This window comes from Martes martes (genome assembly GCF_963455335.1).
Source record: "Martes martes genome assembly, chromosome: 6".
In the NCBI taxonomy this organism is placed as follows: Eukaryota; Metazoa; Chordata; class Mammalia; order Carnivora; family Mustelidae; genus Martes; species Martes martes.
Window position 1 is genome coordinate 112305459 of NC_137893.1, and position 18570 is coordinate 112324028.

At 39.0% G+C, this 18570-nt stretch overlaps 1 protein-coding gene across 3 annotated transcripts in view; it reads left to right on the forward strand.

The window, feature by feature from the left end:
- Positions 1-224: 224 nt before the first annotated feature.
- The window catches only part of LOC308345041 (regulating synaptic membrane exocytosis protein 1-like), a gene marked incomplete at both ends in the record, with an annotated part of 201700 nt that continues 183354 nt past the window's right edge, over positions 225-18570 (forward strand). For all 3 annotated transcript variants that reach the window (XM_080806966.1, XM_080806967.1, XM_080806968.1), the window contains one exon: positions 225-388. In XM_080806966.1, coding sequence (XP_080663092.1) covers positions 225-388 — 164 coding nt within the window. The remainder of the gene's footprint in view (positions 389-18570) is intronic.

Consider the following 18570-nt stretch of genomic DNA (forward strand, 5'->3'; position numbering starts at 1 on the left):
GGGCGACCAAAACAAAGGGAGCATCCGGGACTGGGTGGATGCAAACAACCATGAAAGACTGGGTTCTCTCTCTCCCCGGCTCTGCTGCTGCCGCCGCTGCTCCTCCTCCTCCCGCCGCCGCCAGGAGGGCTCCTCTGTGAGGGGAAGCAGGGGCGCAGCTGCTGGGCGTGAATCCGAAAGGTGAGAGCCAGGGAGCCAGAAGAGGGGGCGGGCAGGCCACGAAAATGTCCTCGGCCGTGGGGCCCCGCGGTCCTCGCCCACCCACGGTGCCTCCCCCCATGCAAGAGCTGCCCGACCTGAGCCACCTGACCGAGGAAGAGAGGAACATTATCATGGCAGTGATGGACCGGCAGAAGGAAGAGGAGGAAAAAGAAGAAGCCATGCTCAAGTAAGCCACCCCCAGCCGCGCCATCCGTGCCTCCGTGCCTCCATCGGTCCATTCACCACTCACTCACCCAATCCTCTCGGCTGAGTGTGGGGGAGGGGCGGGCGAGGGTGCTGGGGGTGGGGGCGGAGGCTCCCGCCTTGGGGCCAGGGGCGCTGGGTGGAGGCGGAGGGAGATTAGGGGGACGGCGGGAAGGAGGGGATGCCACCGAGCGGGAGCCCAGGAGCCAGGAGAGGATGGCTTGAGACTGGGTTGCAGAGGAAGATTGGGTGGACAGGGACCACCCTGAGGGTGGGGTATGCAGAAGCTGAGGAGAACTGAGGCCACCCAGGTGGAAGGGCCCTGGGCTGGGAAGAGGTTGAGGGGAGGGGATGAGTGGGAGAAAGGGGAGGTGGGATGAAGAGGTGCTGAGAACAGCTCCTCTTCTCTTGGAGTTGTTTAGGAGGTTGGGGTTACCCCAGTGAAGGGTGCCAGTATTTATGTAAGAAAAATGCTTATGTTAGTGTTCATTTTGGTACTCATTCATCTCCAGATCAAGGTTGGGTCTTTTTTTTTTTGGGCAGTTGCCATCTTTGGTAACCTGCCTACCCAGCTTCTCTTTAAGCTTTTAGTCACAGTCTTCTACACAGAATTCCTGTGTGAAGACACATTCTCTTACCCATATACAATGCCATTGGCGATGCAAAGTTTTTAATAAGGAGAGAAGCTGATGGGGACTCCAGCCTGAATAAAATAGAGGTTCCTCTTTACTGGTTTCCAAGAGACCTCTGGGGCCTGCTCAGTTCCTGGTGGAAGCAATACAATAGGGGATCACATATTTGCACACATCCCCTCTTAAAGCCCATCAACCCTTCAAAGGCTCTCTGTTTAGTGCCCCATTTTCCTGTGTCTGTGGAGGGGATGGGGCTCCTTGCTGGTGGTGCAGGGGTGTGTGACACTGCCTGTGCTGCTGCTTATCATATTCTCAGAAAAAACTGCTTACAAGGTACTGGCATCCAGACTGGGTTTTCCTTACTCCTTAGCATCACCCACAGAGTGGAGCTGAAGGGGACTTCGACCCTACTTTCCCTTGGGAGATCTTCTTGTATTCAGGAAAGTTTTCAACTTGAGGGTAAAGGAATTTGGAGACCCTGGTTGGAACTAATTCCTTGGTGTCTCCAGTTTAGCTCAGAAGGTGTATCTGGGGGCAGAGGATTGGCATGAAGAGCCAAAGGGAACCTGTTGCATCTGGAGTTAGCTGAGAGCAAAGAAGGGGCAGGGAGGGAACAGGGGTGACACCCACGCATGGAACACACCCATCAGGGCCTTCCCCAAACCCTGAAGGATTGCCTCCTCTAGAGAAGATGCTGCCACTGAAGCTTTCTTCTGCTTCCTCTCAGTGCAGCAGTGCCTGAAAGGAGAGGAAAGGAGGGAGGCTGCATTCACAGACTGATAGGTCCCCACCCGTGTAGCTGCCACCCAGATGGAAGAGGGGGATATCGGGCAACTGCTGTGGATGCTGGGTCACAGCAAAAGGGTAGAAATACAGTCATTCCTCCTGCCCTTTCATTGTTAGACTCAGAAAGGGTCCATTAACTTACAAGGCCAGAGCTGGCCTTGTTCTATAAAGAGCAGCAGGTTTCTGGATTCCCTGCTCCTTCTCATCCAAAAAACAAATACTTTAAGCCTGCCGGCTTGAGGGAGGCAGAACCCTCGTTAATCCGCTGCCTGTCCCTAGTGCAATACTCACATCCCTGGTGCTGCAGGCTTCCCCTCTTCTGAGACTGGAAGTAATGGATTGTGTCTGATGGTGCCACTGTCTGTCTGTCTGGTTGTCAGTCCGTCTGTCCTCACTGGTTGCAGTCCCTGCCACCTGTCCTGGACACGCTTTATGCTGGTCGGGATTTACAGGTTGTGCCTGTTCCTTTTGGTGTTCACTGCAGACAGCAGGTGGATGGAGGCCTCCAGCAGCCAGCGGAACCCATGAGCTGCTGATAGGGTCCGACTAGGAAGGGAAAGGCACAGTGCAAGTAGTGGCCATCGCGCCTCTCCGTTGGCTGTTTCAGGCTGCTGGAGAGCGAGAGATTTTAAGTGGGAGAGGGTGAGTTTTAGGACAGAATTCCAAATCTGTTAACTGCCTAAGGATAGCATAAGCTTGTATGGGCTCCTGTGGACAAATAAAAATGAAGAACACCGTCCAACTGCTCATGTCTGAAACATCTTTCCCACTGCTGTTCCTGTGACTGCTTTGCCCTAGCTTGCAAATATTGTTCCTTTATTGCAAGGATTCACAAAATATCGCAGTATGTGACGCTGTTATACAACAGCCCTTTATCATCCCAGACCTCTGCATTAACTTTATCAATCAGCTTCGTCTGTTAATGTCTTGGCCTTTTGTGCAGTGGCAGATTGGTGAGTGTTTTGGAATCCCGGTTTGCTGCTGTGTAAGCGTGTCATATTGTCTGCACTTAGTGAAACAGTGTTGTACTTTTTTTCCAGAGGGCACTTTATGTCTTAAAAACTGGTCATTGTAGAGGCTATTCAGATGACACGTACATGTGAGAACTTAATGACACAGTCATAAGTGGTGGCCTTTTCTCAGCTTTGCATAAAAATAGTGGAAAACATGATACTTTTCACGGGGCTTTGAAGTGTTTGTTAAATCAGAGATAAGTTTTTATGGTAATGATTGGTCCATCATATCACATATCTGAGAAATTACTTTCACAACAGGCCCCACAAAGCGAAAGTTCTGGTCATAGCAGTTAGACTTAAAGTTCACTTTTGTCATCACTGCAGAACCATCACCTTGAGCTACCTACTGTGCACACTGTCTCTCTCTTCACAATGTGTACAAATGTGCAAGGCATTTACAGAGGATAGAAAACTGATGTGTGAATATGGGAAAGATTAAAAAATATACATTAAAATATATTTGTGTAGTTTCATCAGCCTTGATTATAAATTACTACTTGAATTTGGCCGTGATAATTATCTTTAGATATGTGTAAATGGAAAAGAATAATCCAGCTAATTTTTACCTCAAGATTTCAGAAAAATTTTACTCAAAATTGTAGGTGCTTAGTCATAAAAATAATTCATTTCGTTGGCAAAGTGCACCAATTTTAAATACCATTGCCATTTAACTAGAAATAGTTGAATCCCTTTAAATAATTCTTAATGACTGATTTAATTATCTTCAAATCAGAGGTCTTTTCTTAATCTCAGTAGGTTTTTGGTGTGTGCGTGCATGCGTGTGTGTTTTCTGAAGGCTTTTTGAAACCCAGCTTCCTCAATGAATACTCTTTCAAGTAACTGTCACCAGACACTGTGAGCCAATACATTACATGAGTTGAAAACTGCATTATCTGGGACCTAAATCAGAGAAGATCTTATTAGATCTAAAATCTTATTCCTTTTTCTTTTTTTTTTTTTTTTTATAAAAGCTTCATAGAGAAAGGAGCCACAGAAGAGTAAGGGAAGAGAAAAAAATAGAAGTAGAGAGTTAAAGGGATTTGAGGATGGGAATTGAGAACCATATTGAAATAATTAATAAAACTACTAACATTTATTGAGCATTTACCTCATTCTGGCCATTATTCTAAGTGGTTATTGAATCAAATGCCAAAGAGTTGAACTATGCTCAAGTTTTAATACATGCATATTTGGATTCTCACAACAGCCTGTGCAGAAGGTAAAGCAGGTCACATAATCCTCAAATCTTCATCCTAAACTCAGAGAATTCCCATAATACCCTAAGCTGACTCACATTACATGGCCCAACCAGGATTCAAGCCCAGACCTTTTATTCTAAGTCTGAATATTTTCTCACACACTACACTGTCTTTCCACCAAGAAAAAGCTTGCATTTCATCTACCTTTTCCTTAAATTAGTTTGTGCTCTTTCCTCAGTTTTAGAGAAGTGGTTTGGCAAAAGATTAGGTTGACTTAGTAGATCAGGTGCTGATTATAGGAGGGCCTGGAGCTTCACTCACACTCTTAATAGTTTTCCTGTGGAATGAGGAGAAGCGAATTGTCTCCAAATTTGAAGAAAATAGAAAGCGTCATTGTATAGTGGAAAGGCCAATAACTTTGGATCCAAGCATTTTGGGGTTCTAGTTCTAAGTCTGGCACTTTTTGTGTAAATGTGGGCAAGACAATTAAAAGGGGATTCTGTGAGGTTCTATTTTACTTACAAATTCTGCAATTCATGGTGTGAAATTAATTTATAGAAAATGTTGACTTTAGACTTCTCCCTCTCTTCTTTTTCTTCTAAATTATTTTTTTCATTATTATGTTCAGTTAGCCAACCTATTCTCACTCTCTTCTTAACAGGAAGCTTAATGCTGACTTTTCACACATCCATAGTATCTACTTCCTTCATGAAAGGAGAAGGAAAGTAGAAGTAGAACTTTTGTAATTTCAGCTTTTCTTTCTCCTTTTTCTCCCTCTAACCAATTATGCTATTATGACCTCATACTTATCCATAAGACTCAGTATGAAAGGCCACAATTAGCAAGTGGGAAAAGAAGGAAAAGTAGACAGGGCAGCTGGGGAGGAGTGCAGAGGGAGTCCCCACGGATGCAAGTATCATGTTTTCATTGGGATTTGCAAAGATTTTCATCTCTTACGCCTGAAAATATTCTCTCTTGTTGCTGAGACAAGGAAGGGTAAGAAGGAAAAGCAAGAACGCAAATAGTAATGAGGGACCGCTGCTAAAACACGAGCTGGTGTGTGCCATTTTTGAGATGTTGTGTTAAATAGAGAAGAAGGATAAAACTCACCATTTTACTTGAACTCTAGCTTCTTTTATGCCATTTATGGATAGGGTTACATTTAGAGACGGTTAATCCTGAACTCTGTTGAAGTTTTCTTCTTTCAGCAAAACTTATCTTAGTAAGTGAATGTGCCCAGGACTGAATTCCCAAATATTTCAGAGAAAATATAGAATAGGGAAGCCTTAAAAAAGGAAAGACATGAGGAGCTGTCAAAGAGAATGGAGGGAAAGAGACATAGCCATTAGTTCACATTTTTACTAACATGTCTTGACTTTCTTTTAACTTGTATGTGTTCTTTCTTAACCAGATGTGAGGGGGCACCATCATTTAAATAAGTATATTACCAAATTTGAAATAGAATATGGAAACCAGTGTGGGCTATATGTGCTACTGCTGACTTGAATAGAAACACAACATCTTGGGAGTGTTATTTGCTCAACTTGTTAAATGAGGAAAACGATTTATCTTAAACCTGTGCAGTAAGCTTCCTGGAAAGATACCAAATCAGAAGTCCTGAAATAATATTATCCCGCACCTGAAACATGCAGGTGGATGGGACTGATGTATCATGGATTATCAAGTCCATTGTATTACATTTCATATACCTTTATGGACAACTTTATATTTTTTTAAATTTTTAAACATTTTTTAACACTTTTTACATTTTATTCTGTGATATGGGTTGGATATTTCAGAGCTGGTCCTGCAAGTTGAAGTAAATTTTCCTAGGGCACATGACAACTAGAGTTATAGAACCCAGAACCTATGTGCCTTGACTCCCAAGTTGGTAGTCCTCTTGTAAATCTTTTTAAAAGTACATCAGGCAAATAATAATAATAATAAAAGTGTGTCAAACTGTGGTACTATGGTCTGTTTCTCTTTTCTCTTTGGTGGAGGGCTAACATTGATTGCGTGCCTTCCATGCATCAGGCATTTGCAGGATACTTTACATATTTCACTTGTCCTGAGCTCACTCTTGATAAGAAGGTCATCCTGTCAGTATTCTGTTTGTGTTCTAGTATTAGTGAAGTTTCCAGCACTAGCTAGATACCTACCTTTGCTTATGACATTTGGTTCTGGCGTCCAGAAAATTAACCTAAAAGGGGGAAGAGAAGAATTTCTTCCAGCCAATGGCATTTTCAGCCCGTTTCCAAGTCTATCTCTCTTTAATCTCTAGATCTGGCCACAGCTTCTTCATTAACCCTCTGCACCAGGGGCTTTTCTGATCTGTTGGCTCTTTTGCTCATAGTGTTAATACCTTAGCATCTTCCAACCATTCTATTCCACCGTGAGGTTATTTCTTCTCCCCATGATTGTTCTCAATTTTATTTGTTAGGTAGGCTATTTTGAACAAAGTGTTGTACAATAGTCACCTTCAATAATAAGATCATTTTCTCAGGCTTTGAAAATGGGCATTGGGCTATTTTATTTTATTTTAATTTCAGGCATTGGGCTATTGAAGTAGAATAAAGAGAGTCCTTTGTTGAGAGCCTGATGTTGGTGTGTTAACTACCATTTTGTAACTGCCATGGTCAGAAGGGAAGGTGAACATCAGGTAGTTGGCTAGAGCAGTGGACTAAATGCTGTTCTTAATACTACCACTTTCTGTAGGTGTAACCCATCCGAGTCTCAGTTTCTTTGTGTGTCAAATAGAATTGATAATGCCTGCCTTGCTAACTTAGGAGGTAGTGGATAGTGGAAACACCTTTAAACTTGAAATTGCTGTACGAAAGACTACAGAAGAATCTCAAGATTATCTTTTCCTGTGGTTAATGCAGCTACCAGGGGCCCTGTGCAGATGAGTTCTTAGAGAACAGTCCACTCATTGTGTCATGCCAACAGTAGTGTGACGAGGGCTGCAGCTACCAGTTGGAGAATTTGGTAAGGAGGTGCTAGGTAAAATAAGTCCAGGGCTTGGTCTGAGGTGGTATTTACCTTTTTACGTTCTTTTTTTCATTAAATAGCTCATAAATGTCTTTAGCACAAAAAGCAATGTGGGCAAAATGATAAAGTCTGAAATAGCTAAAAGGCAACCCTAATTCAAAAATGTGAAGAGAAATTAGTTTAGGGTAATTTCCTCATCTTTTACTAGAAAAAGACCTATGATTTTAGTGCCACTGGATTTTATAAATTATTCATTTTCAGAATTGGCTGAATAAGGAGCCGTATACTTGTCAAGTAGTAGTTTCTCTATCATGTCAGTTTATTGTTGGGTAATGTAATAGATTATACATTTTTCAGATTTTTTTAAGATTCTCTACTGGATGCTTTGGGTTTTCTGTGTGCATATTCTGATACATACTCTTTCCTCAAGTTCGTGTCCACTTTGATCTGGGTGAGTTTCCTGTGAATGGCAAGAGGGGCATATACTGTACTGACTTTAGATTTTCTACCTCTGTTGCTATCTTGTGAAAACTTCCTGTACATGTGAATGTTTATTTAAAGAGAAAAATAGAATTGTTTAAAAAGAAAGTGACTATACATGTTGGTTTTCCCAGGACAGTATCTATTTATGCCTATATCTCCTCTATGATTATGGAAAGTACCTCTTTTTCTCAAGTCTGTGTTTCAACATGGACAATAAATGATAATTTCTTCTTCTTTGTAAGTTTTGCTTCTCTGATCCATTATTCCTTTAAAATTTAGGAAAGTCAAGTAATTAACAGTCATAGAATATATCTTACCAATAAATAATACAAGCAAGTTATAGACATATTATTTTGAAAATCAGGGTAAATGGAAGAGCTTTTGCTGAGAAGGAGGTGTTATCTTTTATGGAGTTTCAGTGGAATGCTACTTTTTATGGCAAAATAGAATTAAAATTTCAAAACATTTTTCATATAACACTGGCTATGAATTGCAACTGCATGCAGGACTTTCTTTATGAATGTTATCCTTTGGGCCTTGCAAAGGAGCAGCCTTCTATTTAGAGAAGACATTTAAGTAGATTTTAGAATGCAACATTTTAATAATTCTTCTCAAGTTTAGATGTTAAATAAGGTAATGTTATAGAAAGTAATTTCATACAAATTGAAAGTAATTAATGTGCTTAATTAGATATTAGCTATTTTAAAGAACTATAATGAGCCAAATAGTTATCTTTATGTAATATAACAGGTAATACCTTGCTAGTGATTTATATAGGATTTAGTCTTTTTTGTTTGTGTTCCCTATCATTATACAGGTAATTATTGTTTGGAAGATGCCATTATATTTACATAGGGAATATAAATGAATTGAAAACCAATGAAAGTATCTGCACTGTGTATGAATTTCTCTTGCCCAGTTTACCTTCTTTTAATAGACTCATGTATGTTCACAAGTGGGAGCTAGTATAGTAGGAGTTATTGATGGGGCTTTCTGGCTGTATTTCCTACACTTTGTGTAGTCTATTTGATTAGCTACCCAGTTGCATTCCTGTGCTCAAATATGATCGATTTTTGAGCAGTATTCTAGGAGGTTACTGATATTCTCAAGAATATCAGGTTATTTTAAAGTTGTAAGTAATCAGTGCAAAAGCATCATGTGCCACATTATCGTTCTTGATGTTTACATGTAGCTCTTAACAAATGCAATGAGAGGCTCTTCATTTGAGTGGCTAGCTGTTTTGTTTTCAATTTATGGGGCTTTACATTCTAGAAACATTGGGCAGATGATATATGAAATATCTAGGGAATGTTTAAATCAATTTATCAGGTTTCTTTATTATAGGATAGTATATATGTATAGATGTAATCTTATCCAGGTCAGAAAGATTACATAGTGTATTAGCAGAAAGAGATGAAAACAAAAGTAGCCAAATAGCTTTTCCTTTTATATTTCATACAGCTTAGCAGATTTGTCTTTCTTAGCTATCCTGTCTTATAATATATTGGAGCTTAAGTTTTCTTTACTAACCCCTTTTTTCAGGAAGAAAACTTGATGTCTTGGTAACTGAAATAAAGGGAAATTGAAATGAGCTGGCTTATATATTTGGGATATTAAAATTTTGGTAAGAGTAAAAATTGTAAAGAAATTTTACTTTGACCATCATGACAATTGTCATAAAAACATAATTTGGAAAAAATAAAATATAATAAAGTCTTCTTATGAATTAGGCTAGATATTTCAATATAAAGATGTCTCCATACCCTAGGCCAAATCTAATGACCTAATCTATAGCAACCTGGAGTAAAAACTTAATACTAGTCTGAAAAGTATACTATTGTCTGAGTTTTGTTCCAGACACAGGCACTGAATGGGACTGCTGGTATTTAGAGCTCCAAAGGCCTAGGCTATAATGTTACTATTGAGTAGATCTATGATTGATAATCTATCAGGTGGCTATCTATCTAGTCCCTGTCTTCCATAAAGGCAACATAGTTTAAGGTTCTTAGAGGTCCATATGCAGAAAAAGAAAAAACAAAGAATTTACAATCTCAAGCCAAGTAGCAGATAATTTACCTGGTAAAGTAGTACAAATGTTAAAAAATACAATGTGTACTTTGGGAAAATGCTAAATAAGCCATACAAAATAGTTCAAAATGAGTGGTGGTTATAATAGGAGCTGGAGGACTTTTTCAAGCTCTCTCTTGCCCTTCTTTCTGTAACTCCATTTCCTTCTGATTTGTCTTCTCCTTTCCTATGTGTCCCTAATCAGTCTTCCACTGATAATACAATGTTGCTCTTACCATGGCTCCTACTCTCAACCTTCTACTACCATTTTATATGCAGTTTCTGGTCAATTTCAAATACATTCATGACTTCAGTCATACTTATATTTTGATGATTTCCAAATATATCTTACTACCTTAGAATTTTCTACCAAATTCTGAATCCATGCACCTAACCTACCTGCTAAAGATCTCTACCTGAATGTCCTTGGGAACTTCAAACTAGTTGTGATCCGGAATAATGTCTTGACCTTCTGCCTAAACACAGTCTTTTTTTTTTTTTTTTTTTAATTTAAATAGACCCTGCCTTTCTGGATGGCATCTCCAGGGCAACTCCTTATTCAATCCATTGTCAGATCTTTCCAATTCAGTCTTCTTAGAGTCCTTTGAATTTCTCCTTTATTTTCCAATTGCGTTGCTGTGACTTTAGTGTAGACTCTCATCACCACTTACTGGGTTGCCTGCAATAACCTCCTAATTCATTTTCCTGCCACTGATCAGAACCCCCCTCCCATCTCATCTTCACACTGGTGGCAGAGGAATAGTTTTAACATTCATTTAAAAACATATACATAAAACCCCTGTGCTTTCAGTGTAAAGATTAAATTTCATAATCTGTACTGTGCCTGCTGTCTCCTTTCACTGGCCCAGGCCCACCTTCCTGCCATAGCCTTACTGAACAGGATCTCAAAGTAATCACCACAGCTTCACAACTTGGTAACTCCACTTGTGTTTTTCTCTCTGTTAGGAATTTCCTTCTCAGTCTACCTAATTTTTACATAGCCTTTCATATGAGTTCAAGTAACATCTCATATGGTGCATCTTCCCAGATTAATTTTTGTATTTTTTTCTCTGTGCCCATCTTTTTTATAACATTTTTCACGCGACAGTCCCAGCTCAGTACAGCATATGTTCCCGAGAGCAGGATCATTCTTATTTGCCAGTGTCTGGCATGTACTAGGTGCCTGAATTTTTTAAACTGTGTGTATGAATGAATAAATCCAGAGGATGTGGAGTAGAAGAGTCACCTAAGGCTGCTGGATGGATTAATAGGGTATGAGTAGGTGGATGGAGTGGGAAGGTTATGCTAACCATGGGTATTCTATCAGCAAATTCTGAAAGCAAAAAATGAGCTGAATGTTTTTGGCTGTTGGGAAAGCCACAGTTGGCCAGAACTTAGAGAAGAATGTACTGGAAGTTGGATATTACAAGGTGAAATTGAAATATAGTTTTGAGATGATCTGTTGTACTCTTAATTTATCATGAATGGCTTTTTGAAGGACAGCATTTTTAAAGTGTTTGCATGTCAGTGTGGGAGGATGTAAATAATACATTTTAAAAAGTAATTCTCTAAACAGACATGTTTAATGGAAATACTTCCTTCGATTTAAAACATCACTAACTTCAGTAACAGTTTAAACCACAGTATATGTTCTCTGATTTGGTATTTAGAATTAGATCATAAGCAAAGTATTGTACTGGATTATATTTTTAATTAAGAATTCCCCTTGTTTAAATCATCTTCTAGACTTAAACTCCTTGAATGCTGGTATCTTCTTCTAATCATATTGGCATTTCCATTGCTTAATGCTATGGCTGGTATGTGGTTGAACCTTAGTAAGTGCTTGTTGAACTGGATTGCTCAGTCTGCATGCCCAGGGCAGAAAAACACTGGTCTTTGACATAATATAACTGGAATGAGTTGAGATATGGATGAGAGCTTAACATCCAGTCCAGGGCTGGCAAATACTTGGTGCACAAATGACTTCCTGAACCTAAAAAAGCATCAATGATAAATGTTAGATGTCTCAGAACATTTTTGAGTGTAGTACTCCAGGCCATCAACTGATGAGAGTTGGCAATCAAGATGAAACATTTTAGCTGCTGAAGATATATTCCAACTCCACTTTTAAGAAGAGAAAACTAAAGCCCAGAGATTCTTTCAGGTTTTCATTATTAATTAGTGAGAGAGTTAGGTATAAGACTTTGTGTCTTGTATCTTCTGACCCAGTGTGTTTTCTACTGTCATACTCGCTCCACATAATTTTATTTTAACTACCATCAAATCAAAAAAATTATTTTTTTCTAATTTTGCTTTGATTTGCCTGCTCAGTAAGAGTCTATGCTGTTATAGGAAACTTTAAGAGAACTTAGAGAGAGAAAGAGAGAGAATTTAAGAAAGAAAGAAAGGAAGAAAGAAAGAGAAAGAGCAAACTCCGTGGGAACATTTAATTACTTTGTTGACTTTGAATTTTGTCATATTGAGTATTATTCAGAGTAAGTGGATCATTGCCAGGGACTAAGAAATATTTTATTTAATGATCTCCTTTGCTATGATATTTGTTGGACTTATGTTTAAGCTATCAATACTTCTTAATTGTGATAACTTTATTTTTAATTTTTAACACTTCTCTGAAAGATACAATGTTTTCAATATGCAGTAATTTATTTATGATTCCAAATAGCTTTTCCTACTATACTTTTGAATTATGTACATATTGAAATCATATTTTGTTTTTTCCATTTAGAAAAGCCAGTTGGTTTTTACTTGCTGTGAAAGGAGTTTTTCTTGGTTCCCCCTCATTTGGAAGTTTGTCTTCAGCTAGACTGTTGGTCAGTGACCCAAAGAAAGAATTAGAGGAATGGGAAGGAAATGGCAACTCACATATGCATCCACAAACACTCCCACCCAGCTCATCCATGCACCTGTACATATAAACTCTCATACCCACAAACTTGAAAACTTAAAAAACATTCTTTCTACAAAACCTTTTGAAAGAAGTTCATTCTATCTCACTTACATAATTTGTGTAATCTAGACATGCCTTGTATTATTTTTTATAACTATATATTTTACCCTGTTGGGCATTTTGGAAGAAGCAGCTCTGTATCAGTATGATCCCACCCTGGCTATGACTGGTTGAACTAAAAATGGACACTTGATCCAAGTCCAAATGATTCATTGGCCAAGAACTAATGAGATTCTCTTTCAAAAGGAAAACAAGAAAGAAATCAGAGGTTCAAGAAGATGAATAATATCTATTTATTTTTTTTCTTAGAACAAAAATGGATTGAGCAATTGTGATATGCCAGGCATTGTACTAAAATTAATAGAACCATCTATCCCCTACCCTTTGTAGGAGAAGGTACATTTTATATAAGTGAAATATTAAAATAAATGTAAAATTAAAGTCTGTGATAAATGTAACCCAGGACAATATGTGATATATTTTGGTGTATATTGGATATATTTTGGTAAGATGATGTAAACCAGGAATTTCGATTAATATCAGGCTGGCCAGGAATGGCTCTCCATGGAAGTGACAGTGAGGACTGAGCTAATCTGAGGATGAGTGGGAGTTAGACAAATAAGGAGTGAAATACCTAGCAGGCAGGAGGAACACAGGGTCTCGGGTAGAAGGCAGAATGGTACACCTGAAGAAGTAGAAGAAAGCCAGTTGTGGAAGAGGAGAGAGCCAAGAGAAAGCCAGGAGGGGCATGGCTTGAGAGGCTCTTGGAGAGATAGATAGAAGCTTCACACTTTGGAGTCCTCCAGATCATGGTACTGAGTGTTATCTTTATCCAAGGAACCCAAATATTTTGAAGAGAGATATGATATATCCTATTAGTATTTTAAAATATTCTGGCTACAGTATCAAGAACTGATTGGTTGAAGGCCCAGGGCATGTCTTTGTATAAACTAGCTGGGAGGCTATTGCAGAAGTCGTGGTGAGAGATGTTAGAAGCAAGGACTTCGATGGTGATGGCAAAGTGTTAAGATTTGAGAGAGATTTGGGAAGCAAAAGCCATAGTTATTTTCTTTTAGTGGATTGAATACGAGTTGACTTCTGACTTGTGCCACCACATTTTGGGAGCATCTGGAGGGACGGAATGGAGATCCTATGTTTAGTCTTGGTCATTCAGCTTTTGCAGGCTATAGATTAAGAATTCAGAAGACAGGATGGGTTGGAAATATAAATTTATCAGTCATCTAGCCATGAAGTTACAGGTGGGAATGAGTGATTAGATTAAAAAAAAGAGAAAGCCTAAATATGAGTCTTAAGGAAACCTCACTTTTGAAAGTTGAAAGGGGACAATGACCTGGAAAAGACATGAAAACAAAGAAAGGTAGGATAAAACCCAGGAGACTCTTGATACAGCAAATAAAGGGGAAGAGAGCATTTCAAGGAAGAAAAGGCACTCTTACTAGGATGACCAAAACAAAGACTGTAATATCCAGTGTTGGTGAAGGTAATGAGGAACTAGAATTCTTATGCATCACTTGTGGGAGCATGGTGTAGTACAATCAGTTGAGAAAATTGTTTGGTAGTTCTTTTTTAAAAAGCTAAACACGCATCTATATTATGACCCAGTAGTTCAACTCATAGATATTTATAGAAGAAAAGTGAAAACATGTATTCACAGTAAGAGAATGGTTATGAGAGAATGTTTATAGCAGCCTTCTTCATAATAGCCCTAAACTAAAAATAGCTCAGGTGTCCATCAGCAGAAGAATGAATTTTAGAACTGTGGTATATTCATCCAATGAAATATTGCCTGGCAATAAACAAGAGTAAATTGCTGTTACATGAACAACAAAGATAAATCTCAAAAACATCATGCTGAATAAAAAAAGCCAGATACAGATAGTGCAGACCGTATGATTCTATTTACATGAATCTCTAGAATAGGCAAAGTTAATCCATGGTGTTAGAAACCAGATTTGTGCTCTCTTTTATGGTAGCAGGGCTGAGGGGTTGACATGAAAGGGAAGGGAGCAATTTTCTGGAGGGACAGAAATGTTCTGTATTTTGTAGGGCTGTATATTACATATATGCATGCTTAGTTGAAATTGATCAAGCTGTACACTTAAGATCTGTGCCTATCATGGTATGTAAATTTTATCTGAATTAATGAAAAGGAAATTCTGGGACATCAAATACAATGAGGACTGATAAATAGCTATAGGATTCAGTTGTTGGCTTCAACAAGGAGATCACTGGTGACTTCGGAAAAAGTGGGAGAGCCAGAACTAGAATGAATGTAGTGATTGGAGTGAGAGAGACATGAATCAACCCATATACTTAACCCAGGAAGATCTTTTGGGATATTTGGAAAGGGAGAAAAGAGGGTATACCTGGAAATGAGAGTTAGGTCCAATGTGGGCCTTTTTAAAATGGAATTTAAATAGAGTAAATTTAAGAATGTTTTAACAGTTGATGGAGAGAATACAGTGAACAAGATGGTTTGAATAAAAGAGAAAGGGTTTAAGTTTGTAACTGGAAAGATAAGGGACTTAATGTCGGATAGTTTCTGTTTCCTGTGAAGTGGGAGTTGAGTTATCTTCTGAGAGTGATGGTAACTGGAGATTTGAGGATGTAGAAGAAAGTCTGAAATAGCAGGGGTGGAAAGCAGGAGTGTGGATTTACCAGAAAAACAGACAATTGCTAGTCTACAGAAGGAGCCAAGTTGGGCCATGTGCAAGATGGGTCAACAGAGAAGGAGATACTAACGAAGGCATGCTGGTAAGAGAGGCCTTTTGGTGCACGAGGCACCAAGCGTCTTTGATCCTGACCTCCCAGACTGAGTCACTCTGAGGCTGGTTGAACACTTTGCTATGTAATCTTTTTTTCTTGTCTTTTGTTTTTGTTTTTTGGGGGTTTTGTTTGCTTGTTTGCTTTTTGATTGCTGTGTAACCTTGATCTGAGCTAATTTGAGTAGGTTTTTATTTCTCCCAACCAAAAGAGAGCCCTGATTAGGATTTTGTAATTGTTCCTTTTTTTTTCCTACAAATTACAAAGACATTCTCAAATCTGTATTTAGGTTTTCATGTTCAGAGAGAGAGAATATTTTTGATTTTTCAATTCAATAACAAACACGTACGTGTGTGTGCATTTGTGTATACATATGAAAACACATGAAATCTCCATAAAGGAGTGCACTGTTATCAAGGTTAATTATACTTCCTCTTTTCCGTATACATCTTTTCAGTTCATGTTTCTTCCCTGTCTCCCAGAATGCCCCAGTTTATTTTAACTTGAAAGATACAGAATCCAGAATGACAAGATTTGCTTCAGATCCTTTACCATGAGAGACAGTCTAGGAAAAACAATGTGATAGGAAAAGACCTGACCACTCTAGTTTGTTTTTTTTTTTCCCCATCCTCCCATCCCTGTGGTTGGAGAGTAATTTAGATTTCTTGTAGGTTAAGTTCCCCAGAAGCAGACAGTGAGATGAAGATTATTGTGTAAGAAGTTTATTAAGGAGTGCCTTCAGGATTAACATCTGTATGGGAAGGAAGCAGAGAGGCTGGGAGAAGTTGGGCTGCAGTGGGAAGGTCTCAGTTAGACCCTTGGGAGCTGTGAAACTGGTTATAATATTCTTACATTGGCGAGTCACTGGCTTCATGCTGTCATGGGAATGGGACCCGGCTTTGGGAGAGGTGGCTCTCTTCAGATGTGAAGGGAGGGTTGACAGCTAAAGCATCCTCAACATGTAGAGGAATGAGTCTCCCCATCTTGAAAGGTGCATCTGGACAGCTTGGCATGGCATCTGCCTAATTTTAGCTGAAATTCAAAATAAGAAATTTGGGGAAGTTAAATACTCTTTAACGGCCTAAAAATTAAAGGAAGTCACAGGTTAAATATGAAGTCAATTAATAGGATGAGGATAAACCTAAGATTTATAAACAAAATTGAGTATTTAAATCAATTTTTAGTAGCATCCAGATTGTAAGTCTGTTTGGGGGATTGACAATATCACCAAATCCTAAATTATAAATATACCTATGAAATACTTGCAAATGCCTGCGAGGCAATGACTAAGATTTGTGGAGGGCAGTGACTTCACTTCAGAACTGATTTATTTGTTTTTTTCTACATTTATTGGAAAGGTATGCTTTCATGAAACCTTTGGTTCTCTTTCCTCCCACCAATTTTTTGTAAAGAAGACAATCTACCTGGAAATTTAGACAGTGTGGAAATATGTAATGATGGGATTTTAATTCAATGATATAAGTTTTGGGGCAACTCTGGCATGTGGTTTTTGGAAAATCCCCTCTTCCCATCTAGGTATTTGTTCCCAAACAGTCCTTACCTCATCTCTTGAGGTGTGTGCCTTCCATAGGAATTAAAGTCTGAGGGCTCTTTTTTATATAGGAAAATAGGGCAGTACATTTTAGACCTATTCAGTGCTCATTCTACATATCTCCTTTAAATTTAAAATATATATTCATCAAAAAATAATATAAACAACTTTCAAATCTTAACATAATAAATTTTATTTCTTATTTGCACAGTTCCATGTGGATTGGGTGGCCTTCTTCCATGTGGAAGTATTGATCTTGGACATGTGACCACATCCAGATAAGAGAGGGATGGAGGAGCTGGGCGCCTGGGTGGCTCAGTGGGTTAAAGCCTCTGCCTTTGGCTCAGGTCATGATCCCAGGGTTCTGGGATCGAGCCCCACATCCGGCTCTCTGCTCAGCCGGGAGCCTGCTTCCTCCTCTCTCTCTGCCTGCTTCTCTGTCTACTTGTGATCTCTGTCTGTCAAATAAATAAATAAAATCTTTAAAAAAAAAATAGAGAGGGATGGAGGAGGTAGAATTAACATGCTTTACTACAGCTCATGGGCCATTGGCCAGGGCCAGGCAACTGTAAGAGATGAATGAAAAATGTAGGCGAGCACATGGGATATTTGGTGAGCAAATTAGAATAATTTAAAAGTAAATTTAGGAACTACTTTAGTTTCTTTGATGTAGAAGTAATTAACCTGTTGAAGATAGAATCAATATTTAGACTCATGGAATTTGAGTCAAAAAGGTCTTTAGTATCCAAATCAGTGGTTTCCACACTGTGTCTGGTAGGGCTGTCCCTCAGTGTTGGGGAGTAACGTTGACTGGACAAGGAAGAAGCACTGTTGGGTAGGGTCTAAGCCTCTATGCTGTGTATTGCTGCTTCATTTCCATCTCATTGCCTTTATCTGTTTAATATTTTGTGATTTGGGGATCTTACTGGAAAAAAAAAAAAGAGTTCTGCAGCAAAAGGAAACATCTGAAAACTACTCATCTATGCCAATACCCTTCTTTTATAGTTATGGTGGTTTATTCATCCATTTAACCAGTACTTTTGAGCCCTTCCTATGTAGCCAGTCCTGATTTAGGCTGTAGGTGCAGGGTTCCTGTCCTCCTCAAGCCTATACTTTATATGTCCCAGGTAGCTCCAGTAGTAGTAATTATTGTGGGATGCAGGGGAATGGGTACCTGGATTCGAGAATCAAAGAGGCCTGGGTTTGATTCCAGGGCTCTACCAGTAGTATGTGATCTTAAGTCATTTATCCCACAGTTGTCTCATCCCTGAAGCACAGGTGGGTGGGAGAAGTAAACGAGATAACAATGGTTATATAAAATACTTGGCATATCTCTTCATACATGGGCAGCATTAGCAACTGTTGGCGATAATAATTGTTATAATAGTATGAATTTAGATAGTACTATGCACCCAGTATTCACATCTCTTTGAATATAAAGACAGGTACAGCTATGCTGTATGAGCACTGTTCCAGCTCAAAAGTACAGTACTTGCTGTGTTGATACTATATAAAGGAATTTTGAATCACAATTGGAGCTTTGGTTCTGCCATTGTACTAAGCCAGAATACTCCTATTCATTGTAGTGATTTTAGCACAATGCAGTTACCTGAGCTTTAGGAACACACAGAAGAAGGTGGGTGCTTTTTTTTTTTTTTTTTTTTTTTTGATGTCGAACGAGGGTAATATG